At 44.1% G+C, this 12,269-nt stretch overlaps 1 protein-coding gene across 18 annotated transcripts in view; it reads left to right on the top strand.

Annotated features, from left to right (window-relative positions):
• MAPK8IP3 (mitogen-activated protein kinase 8 interacting protein 3) overlaps positions 1-12,269 on the top strand; it is a 74,866-nt gene that overhangs the window by 55,498 nt on the left and 7,099 nt on the right. For all 18 annotated transcript variants that reach the window (XM_074919298.1, XM_074919292.1, XM_074919290.1 and 15 more), the window contains 12 exons: positions 2,201-2,327; positions 3,169-3,264; positions 4,757-4,918; positions 5,832-5,997; positions 6,462-6,647; positions 7,266-7,452; positions 8,245-8,367; positions 8,630-8,710; positions 9,262-9,329; positions 10,758-10,906; positions 11,732-11,903; positions 12,018-12,131. In XM_074919298.1, coding sequence (XP_074775399.1) covers positions 2,201-2,327; positions 3,169-3,264; positions 4,757-4,918; positions 5,832-5,997; positions 6,462-6,647; positions 7,266-7,452; positions 8,245-8,367; positions 8,630-8,710; positions 9,262-9,329; positions 10,758-10,906; positions 11,732-11,903; positions 12,018-12,131 — 1,631 coding nt within the window. The remainder of the gene's footprint in view (positions 1-2,200; positions 2,328-3,168; positions 3,265-4,756; positions 4,919-5,831; positions 5,998-6,461; positions 6,648-7,265; positions 7,453-8,244; positions 8,368-8,629; positions 8,711-9,261; positions 9,330-10,757; positions 10,907-11,731; positions 11,904-12,017; positions 12,132-12,269) is intronic.

Raw genomic sequence — 12,269 nt, 5'->3', positions numbered from 1 at the left:
GATTGGATTTTTTTGCTGATGTTGTTTGTACCTTGGAATGATACTTTAAAAACATATTGAGAACTGGAACTGATATTCAAACAGCCTTTGTTTATATTAAAACATATCTTAAGAGCTCACAGATCAGTTTTCCTTCTAACCTTTGCCAGTGCAAAGCTGAAGTTTTTCTGTTGAAACCAGCAGTTGGAACAGCAGTTAGTGCATATTTTCCTTGTCAGCAGAGAAAGCTTTAAAATGGACAGAAAAATAAATAGTTGACTATAATTATAGAATCATACAATGATTTCAGTTGGAATGGATGTTAAAGATCATCTAGTTCCAACCCCCCTGCTGTGGGCAGGGTCACCTTCCACTAGCCCAGGTTGCCCAAAGCCCCGTCCAACCTGGCCTTGAACCCTTCCAGGGAGGGGGCAGCCACAGCTGCTCTGGGAAACCTGTGCCAGGGCCTCACCCCCCTCACAGGGAAGAATCTACCCTCTACCAGTTTAAAACTGTTACCCCTCATCCTGTCAATACACCCCCTGATCAAGAGTCCCTCCCCCCTTTCCTGTAGCCCCTTTAAGTACTGGGAGGCCGCTCTAAGGTCTCCCCAGAGCCTTCTCTTCTCCAGCTGAACACCCACAACTCTCTCAGCCTGGCCTCACAGGGGGGTGCTCCAGCCCCCTGAGCATCTTTGTGGGCTCCTCTCGAGCAGGTCCGTGTCCTTCTGATGTTGGTGCCCCCAGAGCTGGACCCAGCACTGCAGGGGGGTCTCAGGAGCGTGGAGCAGAGGGGGAGAATCCCCTCCCTTGCCCTGCTGCCCACCCTGCTCTGGGTGCAGCCCAGCACACGGTTGGCTTTCTGGGCTGTGAGCGCACGTTGCTGGCTCGTTTCCATCCACTAACACCCCCAAGTCCTTCTCCTCGGGGCTGCTCTCCATCCACTCCTCGCCCAGCCTGGATTTGTGCTTGGCATTGCCCCGACCCATGGGCAGGACCTTGCCCTTGGCCTTGTTGATCTCCATGAGGTTTGCATGTCCCACCTCTCCAGCCTGTCCAGGTCCCTCTGGATGGCACATCCCTTCCCTCCAGCGTGTCCCTGCACCACTGCTCGGTGTTGTCAGTGAACTTGCTGAGGTGCCTCGATCCCACTGTCCATGTTGCCAGCAAAGATGTTAAATAACTCTGGTCCTAGTACCGACCCCTGAGGCCGCCACTCATCACCGGTCTCCACTTGGACATTGAGCCGCTGACCATAACTCTTTGAGTGCAACCACCCAGCCAGTCCCTTACCCACCGAGTGGTCCATCCATCAGATCCATGTCTCTCCAGTTTAGAGACAAGGATGTCGTGTGGGACAATGTCAAATGCTTTGCACAAGCCCAGGTAGATGATGCCAGTTGCTCTTCCCTTATCCACCAGCACTGTAACCCTGTTGTAGAAGGCGACCAAATTTGTTGGGCATGATTTGCCCTTAGTGAAGCCATGTTGGATATCGCCAATCACCTCCCTATTTTCCGTGTGCCTTAGCAGAGTTTCCAGGAGGATCAGCTTCATGATCTTGCCAGGCACAGAGATGGGACTGGCCTGTAGTTCCCTGGATCTTCCTTTTTAACCTGTTTAAAAATGGGTATTATGCTATCCCTTTTCCAGTCAGTGGTAACTTCAATGGACTGCCACAATTTCTCAAATATGATCGATAGTGGCTTAGACACTTTATCTGCCAGTTCCTTTGGGATCCACAGATGTATCTCATCAGGTGCCATGGACTTGTGCACCTTCAGGTTCCTTAGATGATCTTGAACCTGATACTCTCCTATGGTGGGTGGTTAATGAAAAGGGGAAGAACTCAAAATGCTTTCCTGATGGAGACCATAGACCAGTAAATTGTAACAGCTAAGGAAAAATTGGTATAATCTCAGTAGATTCATAGGTTTTATGGAAAGTTGATTCCCTGTTTCTGAAGGGCTCTTGGAGCATTGAAGTGGAAATGACAATGATTTGGCCTGCCACATCGTTCAGGTAACTGCAAGTTGGAGATTAGGGATGCCTGTGTCTGCTTCTTAACAGAGTTTTTCAGTCTCTGATTTCCTGCATTTGTTCTCAAAGATGGATTTGGTGTGCTCTGTGTTTTCTCCCCCTGTTATGGTGACACTTCTTTAATCTTCAGCTTTTGTTTTTAACCATAATTTGAGAAGTAACGCTGTTGCTTCTCTCCTCAGTGACTGTACGTCCTCGGCACGTCGCGAGCAGAAGCGGGAACAGTACCGCCAGGTCCGGGAGCACGTGCGGAATGATGACGGGCGATTACAGGCCTGTGGCTGGAGCCTCCCTGCCAAGTACAAGCAGGTAGGGACCACTCACTGGACAGGCTGAAGGGACATCATCCCTCACAGTGAAACCAGTCAAGGCCTAACTTCCACTGGTACCCTTAGCCTTAGTCCTTAAATATTTTGTTTAGAGGTATCATATGCATGTTTTATTTCTATGATAGTTGTAGACACAGGTCAAATTCATGTTTTCTGTATCTACCGAAGTCAATGGAGGGGGCATTCCTCTGCACGAAGGTTCTGAAAGAACCTACCCTAAACCAAAAGTAATTAAACTTCTTTGTCTAGAGCCCAGTACTTTTTTATTTTCTTTGTTATTATAATTGGGCTTGAACATCACATATTTAATTTATACTCTGAGAAGTTTACCAGCTGTTCAGTATAAAAATCAAATGCACTCCACTTTGCTCCCACTTCTCCTCAGCAATAATACAAAACCAAATGTCATCAGCCTCACTTGTTGGCCTGTGACTCATTTAACTGGTCAGAGACCAGAAGGAAAGGAGTCTTGCAGTGTGGCTTGGAAGTGGGTGAATTTCAGGCCATGCTGAAAGGGAATGCCAGTTATAACTTATTTGCAGGGAGCACCTGTTAACAACCCTTTCTCCATCAGCAGTGCAGCATATAGCCTCTGGTGACCATAGCTGGGGCACCGTATCATGGTGAGAGGCAGTCTCTTGGGCAGGCTGCTTCCATCCCTGTAGGGACTCTGTTTCATACAAGATGTGAGATGGAAGCCTCAGCAGCACCCATCTCTGAGGCTAGTAAGTTTGGTTCTGACGCACTGGTTATATCTCTCTTACCATAGCCTGGTGTTTACAGCTTTGTACTGTCTTTTTTCATCTTCTCTTCCTCCACAGCTGAGTCCCAATGGTGGTCAGGAAGACACTCGCATGAAAAACGTCCCTGTGCCTGTATACTGCCGCCCACTAGTAGAGAAGGACCCAACCATGAAGGTACATTGTCTCTGCATACCATTCCAGTCCAGGAAGGGGACATGGAATAAGCAAAGAATTTGGCCGCTATATGTGCAATTTTTACAACAGTCTGTATTTTTCTGTACATTCTATATTCCAGATTCTGTTTTCTGCTTCCTTTGTTTTTGACTGGTGGTTTCTAGTGTACATAGGGAAAAGTACCTCTCTCTTATGAGGACAGAATTCTCAGCTGATTCTGGTTGCCAGGTCCCATGCTTCTGTCTTACATCTTATGCTTTTTTGAGACAACTCTTATATAATATCAGCAAGATTTTATGCTTATAAGGCTTTTGCTAAGACCCCTTAGGGTATAATATAGAACAGTATAAAAATACACGAAAATGAGCAGGTGAAAGGTAAAAATGCATTTCATCACTCTTTTAGATTCCATCATTGACCAGGATTCACTGGTAATAGGACAATATTATGTAGAGCAGATTTTTGTGAAGCTTTGTCTATCAATACTAGAATATTTTGAGTAGAATTATGGTTGAGAATAGACATCTCTCTGCAGGTAGCACGTTTATCTGCTCTAACTGATTGTTTTGAAATAGGCAGTTTGTCATTAACTTCATTCAGAGCTATTTTTTAGATGTCATTCTGATGTTTAAGTTGTAAGAAAATTCATATGCTGTTAGTTGTTTCTAGATGATTGACATGATCTTTGGATAAAATTCTGCTCAGAATCTTGCTTTTATGATTTTGGATAAATTCAGTATTTGTTTCTGTAGGCCTGTTCCCAGCATTCTCCTAAAAAACTGTCTAGAAATAGCTCATAGAAGGTTAGCTAAATTTGATTTCAGAAAATATGCAGTGTGCTTCTTTCACTCTACGCTTGTTACGTAGTGAGATAAATGAGCATATTTTTTTCCCTTTTTTTTTCTTTTTTTTTTTTTTCCCTTCATTTTTTGCCATCTTAGTTCTTTAAATAGCTCTCTAAGATCAGACAAACACTTGATTTTTGGGAAAAGGACTGTGTGAGGAAGCTGAAGAGTGCAAGGTGTGGGAGGGGGGCTAGGGAAGAGGAGTGCACTGAATGTGTATCCTCAGTCAAGCAGTCACTGTCAGTTTTAGTTAAGCAGTCATGCTTATTGTACCTCGACCTAGTAACATCTGCCATGTTCTGCTTCCTTTGCTACAATGACTTGGGAACCCCAGAGTCAAAAACTGAGGATATTTCAGGAGCCTATTATCAGTTACGCACCTGATTTATTATCTTTATTTTCTTTAAATCTTTTAGTCACGTATGTTAAAAAACCCAGTGATTTTTCTAGGTTACAGAGAACGTTTATCTTACCTCCATCAAATCTGACTATGTCTTCTAGTAGAAGTCAACAAGATATTTTGTTTCCAACTAAATATTTTAGGTGTTTGACACATGTTCACAGTTCTCTACAAAGGTGTCTGAATTTAAAGAGACCCTGGAGCCTCCCAGAATTCTAAGTTTAAGATTCCTCCCTTTGTTACTTAGCTGTGGTGTGCAGCTGGAGTCAATCTCACAGGATGGAGACCATTGGAGCAGGAGCCTGGGAATGGGCAGAAATTGGATCCTGGACGTGATCCCCTCACCTGTGATAGGGAAGTGGAAGGCGAGAACAACAAAAGTAACCATACATCTCCTGAAAAGAAAAAGGTCAGAAAAGAAAATGGATTTTTTTTCCCCCTCCAGTGTGTTTTCTCATTCCACCCCTGACATGCCCCCTCTCTCAATACCTTTGTATATAATGCTCTAACTTGTACTTCTGAGGTGTCGTCTTGGGCAGGGTTGTGGTGTTCTGGCTCTTCAGTAACTTCCTGTGTGATTTGGGATAAATAATCCAGGATAAAATTTTCCAACTTCTACTTTTGAAACATTTGGAATTTTGAAAAAATTCCTAATAGTAAGGGTAATTAAGCATTTGATGAGGTTGCTAGGAAGATTTTGGAGCCCTCATCACTGTAAATTAAAAAAATCGTAAATAAACTCAGGCAAAGCTTTGTTAAAAAGAACATAGATGTAGCAGAGTCTGTGAGTCCATTTTTTTCAGAAGTTGAAGCTCTTGAGATTTATTCCAGCTCTGTTTTATAAGTCTTAAGTGGTGGGTTTTTTTAAGAACCAAGCTGTAATTTGCAGATAATAATACAATGTGTTATCCTTTCTGGTTTGTTGGGGTTTTTTTCCCCACAGCTATCTTATGCTGTTGCCCTGTAGTCTTCTGAGATCAGCTTGCTTAAGTAGCTTGAGTGCAGCCCAGCTCCATGGTATTCTGTCTGAAATGAATGTTCAGTGATACACTAGTCAGACATCTCAGAAGAGAAATGGATGGCCAAACTCCTCTTGCCCTAAGAAGCCAGACAGGTTCTTTGGACAATGTTCTAGATACTATTGAAGCAATGTGAATGAAATTTGCATAGCTGATATTGTTTATTTGCATCAGCTAGGAAGAGACCTGGCTCTTTGAAGCTGGCATTGTGGTGTTTGCATGTGTAAATGTTGCCAAGCACTCATATGCTCAATCTGATCTGGGAGCGGCACTGATTCTGCCTGTGTGTTTTCTTTCCTGAAGGCAAAAGAGCTCCATGAAATGGATGCCACGTCCAGTCGTGTGTGGATCCTCACTAGTACGCTGTCAACAAGTAAAGTTGTAATTATTGATGCCAATCAGCCCGGCACAGTCGTGGACCAGTTCACTGTCTGCAATGCTCATGTGCTTTGCATCTCCAGCATCCCTGGTAAGTGGGGCCCAGGCACTGGCTCTGATCTGCACAGGGTCACCTGCTCCACTGAGGAGTGACAAATGTAGTGTCCTCACTGCAGAACTAACTCTTGGACCCTGTTGCATTCTGTAATTGTCCCTCTAAACCATAACTCAGATCTTGCCTCCTTGTAGGACCTTTCCACGAAGATCCCTCACTGTTGAACGTTTTGTAAGTCGTTCCTTTGTCATGTAAAGGATGGTTCTTGGGAGGAAGAGTTGAGTTTTGCCCAGGTGTGGGAGAGCTCTGTAGCTGGCCTGGGTGTTGATGCCAGGGATGAGGGGATTTGCCATAATGTGGACTGATGCTGTGGTGCCTCCCCAGGAAGTGAACCTTAAGGGTCAGCATCTTCCATTCACGTGGTCACCTCAGGAGTACTGCTACATTTAAATGAGCAATGACAGCTAGATTTATGGGAGAATCTGTTCTTTGCCCTTCAGCGGCCAGTGAGAGTGATTATCCTCCAGGCGAGATCTTTCTGGAGGGAGATGTAAATCCTGAAGAGTCTTCTGGAACAGATGGTGTCTTGGCAGGAATCACTCTGGTGGGCTGTGCAACCCGCTGCAATGTGCCACGAAGCAACTGTTCCTCACGTGGTGACACACCTGTGCTGGACAAGGGACAGAGTGAGTTTTGGGGTGGAAAACTTAATGGCAGTCCAATTATAGCCAGTCCCGTATGAGCTTACAGTTTTACACCTGCATCCTCCTGTTCCTGAGTTAACTACTTCAGAGGTCTCAAGAAGATTCTTAATGTGCTACAAGGAAGACCAAAGGCCCTTTTGGTACATTTCTCTTTAGAGCCCTCCTTTTTTCTATGAGTGATCCCCATCCTGCAGCCTGGTTGCAGGGACCATGTAACAGAGTACTTTGGACAGATGATGTCTGCCCAGCTACAATTGCTTCCGTTCTCATTGCTTGCTTCTCTGAACCATGTCTTCCTGTGAAGTCAGTTAAGCCCATATGAAAACTGTAATGATGCCCTTGCTGACTCCATACTGCAGTGGGCAGCCCTGGAGAGCTTCTCAAGTTTTGCTAGTCACAGATTTTGCCTCACTTTAAAATCGTCTCTGTTCCCCATCCAAGCAGAAAAAAACACTGGATGATCTGCTGCCTGTGGTGCAGGCTCAGGGCTTGATGAATTTGTCAAGGAAGGATAAATTAAATAACTGATAGCCTGTTTTCTCTATAGCTAATTTACCAGCTCATTATCCAGTATGTCTTACACTGTTCTTTGTCTTTTAGGTGAGGTGGCTGCTGTCTGCAATGGGAAGATCAACCAGTCCCAGTCTACTGAGGAGGCAACAGAAGCTACAGAGGTACCAGAGAATGGTACAAGTGAGGCAGAGCCTGCTCAGGCCCGGCCTGGGCCCCTCACGGAGCACGTGTTTACAGATCCAGTCCCTGCACAGGCGCCTCTTAGGCAGAATGGGTAGGCAGTCTGGGGCCAAAGTGCCAGTTCAGCTATTTATCAGCTCTGTTTTCATAAGTTTTTTTATATGAGAACCAGCCTTATCATCTGATAAAGTGTCAAAGTGTTTTCTCAGTTTTGTGCCCAAACAGTATTACAGATCTGATGATAGAGAGAGAGAGAAATGAAAAGAAAATAAGCGTGGTTCAACCTGCAGCAGACTTGTCAGCTGTTTAAGTGCACATACTTGTTCTCTCAGTATGAATTTAGACCTGCTGTTAAGACAGATCTTCCAAAGTACATGTACACTTAATGTTCTTACTGAAGGAGCTTGTTGATTCGTGTGTAAAAACAACCGATTTATTCTTATAGTACCTCTAATGTGCTGTAAAGATAATGAAGAAAGTGTATTCACTACCCAAAAATTCTTAAGATGTATGAGTCTGATGTGATGACCTGAGGAGCAACATGGAAGTCTTGGATAGAAATTGTTCCTAAATGACCAAGTTGTTCTAAGTTGTTTCTGTTGAAGTTGGAAATGAACAAAGAAAATACTATTTATGTAGTAGTAGTGCCAAACACCAAGTTAAATTCTGCAGTTTTGAAGTACTTGCTATTTGTATTGGTGGGGAAAAAAGGAAGTTTTTCAGATTGTGGATTTGGGAATCAAGTAATTAAAAAACATGGCGAGAAGGAAGTGATTTGGGTATACAAGGGCCCTTACCTGCTTGTGAATGCCAGACTGTGAGCTACATGAGCATTCTGTCCATTGCTGCTGCCCAAGCCTTTAACAATGTTCTTTTGCCTCTTCAGGGAGAATGGGCAGCTGAAGACAGAGTCAAGCACAACACTGCCAGATCAGGAGTCGAATGGGGATGCTGCTGGGACTTGCACCAGTGCTGCCCCCACCATGTGGCTGGGAGCACAGAACGGCTGGTAGGTTCCCTTTGGGCTGACAGATCTCTGTCACCTCGGTTCTCTGGGCTCCACTTCTCATTTAGTTCACTTCTTGTTTCTGGTGTAGGTTTTCATTGCTCGTTGTTGTTCTGAGTCCTCAGCTCATCATAGGCACAGGGATTTAACCTCACTTTCTTACCTAACCTCCATCTTTTGTTACCAGAAGGAAAGACTCAAGCCTAGTCAGGCTGAAGGTGTGGGGCCTTGCTGCTAACCCTCCCCGATTTCTCCTTTCTTACAGGCTTTATGTGCACTCGGCTGTATCCAACTGGAAGAAGTGTCTGCACTCGATAAAGCTGAAGGACTCTGTACTGAGTCTAGTGTAAGTGTGCATGCCAGGGGATGCTGAAGGAGAAGGTTCAGTGCCTAAGTGGTATTTTAGATAGGGATAGCACCTCCTTGTGAGTCATCTTTCTCTTTGCTCTTCTAATTGCATTGGTTTGTGAGGAAAGTTTCCCAAGTTTTTTGTTACTGAAATGCCTCATACTGAGCTGTTTTCCTGCTCAACTGCAGACCTGACCCAATTCAGTGAATAAGGTACTAGATGTATCAGGAGGAAATAAGTGGGGAGGAGAAAGGGAAAATTTCACTGGGGTATAAGTTAGGTGGAATTTGTTGAAATTGGTGAAGTTGTGTGAAGTTAACACACACAAGAAGTGTGAAGGAGAAGTTAACCTCAACAGGAAATCTATGGATGGTCTTACTACAACGAAGGTAAGAGGTATGACCCTTGGCCCTTGCAGGATGTTCCTGCAAGGGCTAAACTGAATAGGAATAAAGAACATGAAGATGGTGTGTGTGGATGTCAGAAAGGATTTGTTAGTCCCTTACTCCTACAGGTTTTTGTAAGTACTTACTTTTCTGTGATTTCAGGCATGTGAAAGGGAGGGTCCTTGTTGCTCTGGCAGATGGAACACTAGCCATATTCCACCGGGGAGAAGGTAAGAATCAATGTAATAAGAGAAAACTAAACTTGGCCGAAAGTGTAGGAATGGATTAAATGCTATTCTGAGTTGAGAAGGAAGGGTGCTGGCTTGCCAGAGTACAAACATACGGTTACAATGCATAGCAATTATACGCATGTAATTTCTATCCTGAAACATCTATAGCACACTTTAACACCATTTCCTGAGCTTTTCTGAACAGAAACGTGTATGTGCTGTGTAGCACATGCAGAGTAAATACAACACTTCTAGGAACACACACACTGTGCAGTTGTTTGAGGCATGCTTGGTAAGTTTAATGCATTTGGGCCCTATTGGTGTTACTGTGCATTCACACATCAGCTGTAATGGGGCATGCACAGGGAGCTCCACACAGCTGAGGCTGTGCCCGAGCAGATCACCTCTGCAGTTGCAAAAAGGCCTGATGCTTCCCAGAGAAGTTGGACTCGTATAAGTAGTGGCACTGGTGACTGCAGACACAACAGGCAGAGCTGGGGTTGTCTGGAAGTCTGGAAATCCCAAATAAATGGAGCCTTTGAATTACACTTGGTCAGTTTTTCTTGTTTCAAAGAAGAGATGTCTGAGTAATCTAATGTGCCTTAATCTTGTCACTTCAAGATACCTTTTGAATTCTGTATTTCTTGTCCTCTTCACTACTGTAGTTTTTGTTTCCCTATGACTTGAGCAGTTCCTGAGCTGTGTTCATGCCTGAAAGCACATGGGAATTTGCTAACTGTAACTAATGTTTGCATATTAAGAACTTAGTTATTCACTGTGTAGCAGTTTATCCAGCAAGCTGAAATACAGAGATTTCTGGTTTTGTGCAATTAAAATTTTGATTCACCCTTTGTCATGAGTTCAAGCCTGACCCCTGACACATAAAAATAGTTCCCATCAGAAACAGGCTAAAGCTCCATGACATAGAGGCCACGTCTCTGTGAAGAACACAGTATCTGCCAGGTTAGTTAGAAAATAAGCATGAAAGAAGGAAGATTGATTCCTTATCCTGGATTTGACACTTCATGTTGTCTGTCTGGGATAGGAGGAAGCCTCACCACAAGGTCCATTTCTTTTCAGGTTTCAGCATATAGCCTTGTTAGGCTCTCTTTTATTTTTCCCCTGCTGTTTTTGTTGTACTTGTTACAGAAGCCTGTTCACTTCATTACAATAAAAGAATGTTTAAATCAGCCTGATTTGGAGATCTTTCAGTCCACCAAACTAAACTTTATTGTTATGTGTTTCGTAAGTATCTGTGCCCAAAGTAGTATTCTGGATTCATGGGTAGTTCACAGACCTAAGCAAAATGAGCATTTGAGTATTAGCTAAGCCTGTATACCTAGATATACATGGAATGGTAGATGATTCTGTTGTATACTGACGTGTCATGAAGGAGATGCATCTTTCCACACTTGTTTTTCACCTCAGATGGTCAGTGGGATCTCAGTAATTATCACCTAATGGACCTCGGTCACACTCACCATTCCATCCGCTGCATGGCTGTTGTGTATGATAGAGTCTGGTGTGGCTACAAGAACAAAATCCATGTTATTCAGCCTAAGACAATGCAGATTGAGGTAAGAAAGCAAATGTGTGTATGTGCATGCTCATGCTTGCTTGTGTTTTATTTATTCTTAGAGCTGTTTTCTGCATCAGTGTATGGAAATGCAGAACCTTTGTACTGTCATTGCTGACTGTAGGATCCAAACTGCCAGGGGGACTATTTATTCCTCCCTTTGCAGAGCTTAAATCTTCAGATAAGTCTAAACTGAGCACTTTCTTTCCCTTTACTAGTCAGTCAGTGAGGCCCCATACTGTGCAAATGTAGGTGCTTGCTTTGCAGCTTCCCTTCATATATAATCTAAGATTTCTCCATCTGTAGGCATTGTGGCACAGAGGCAGAGTACAGTTAGCAAGCCCCGGTGATTCCACTTGCCTAAGAAAAAAATGTTGTTTAGAGCCTTTTGGTTGAAATTCAATACGGTGGTTTTGGTACAAACCTATTTGATAGTTCTTGGAATAATTCTAATCAAAGGGAGAAGTGCTGAATCTGAAGTTCACATCGCTGAGCCAAAGCAGTTTGATCTTTGGAATTTATGGTGGAGTTGTGTGTTTTCCTTTTCTATCAAGCACATTGAAAGCTCTTGCTTTCTAATGTTCTTGCTCCTGAATTGGTCTGCAAAGACCGTGATCTCTGCAGAACTGCTATACAACTCATCACTTCAAGTGAGGGATTTTCTGTATACTGTAGTGAACTTCTGAGGTCAGCTGGCATTAACATATTTTCTCCAAGAGCTTTGGAAGCCAAACGAAGTGATCTCGGTTGAGGAAAATGGCGTCTGTGTGTAGATAATTGCAAACCTTTTGTCAACCCACATTGGTATGCCTGTTTGGTGTTTCAGAAATCCTTTGACGCTCACCCTCGGCGGGAGAGTCAGGTGCGACAGCTGGCATGGATTGGAGATGGAGTGTGGGTTTCCATCCGCCTGGACTCCACTCTGAGGCTTTACCACGCCCACAGCCATCAGCATCTGCAAGATGTTGACATTGAGCCTTATGTCAGCAAGATGCTAGGTGAGGCAGTAGGGACAGTCAGTGAATGGTCTGTTGCTTACTGAGATCAAAGAGATAACAAAATCCATCAGCCAAGCTGTAACTGACTCTCCAGTTGTCTTGCATTCCCACTAGGCACTGGGAAGCTGGGCTTCTCCTTCGTGCGGATCACAGCCCTGCTCATTGCTGGCAACCGCCTCTGGGTAGGGACAGGGAACGGTGTCGTCATCTCCATTCCACTGACTGAGAGTAAGTGACATTTGTGGTAGATACTTCTGCCCTGCTCCCCCGCCTGCCCCCCCCCCCCCCCCCCCCCCAAAAAAAAAAAAAAAAAAGGCAAAAAAAAAAAAGCAGCTTTTGCATGTTATTTGTGCAGCCTGGCAGATG

This window comes from Athene noctua, chromosome 15 (assembly GCF_965140245.1).
Source record: "Athene noctua chromosome 15, bAthNoc1.hap1.1, whole genome shotgun sequence".
NCBI lineage: Eukaryota > Metazoa > Chordata > Aves > Strigiformes > Strigidae > Athene > Athene noctua.
The sequence above is the reverse complement of the archived record's forward strand: the minus strand, read 5'-3'. Positions and strand labels throughout refer to the sequence as shown.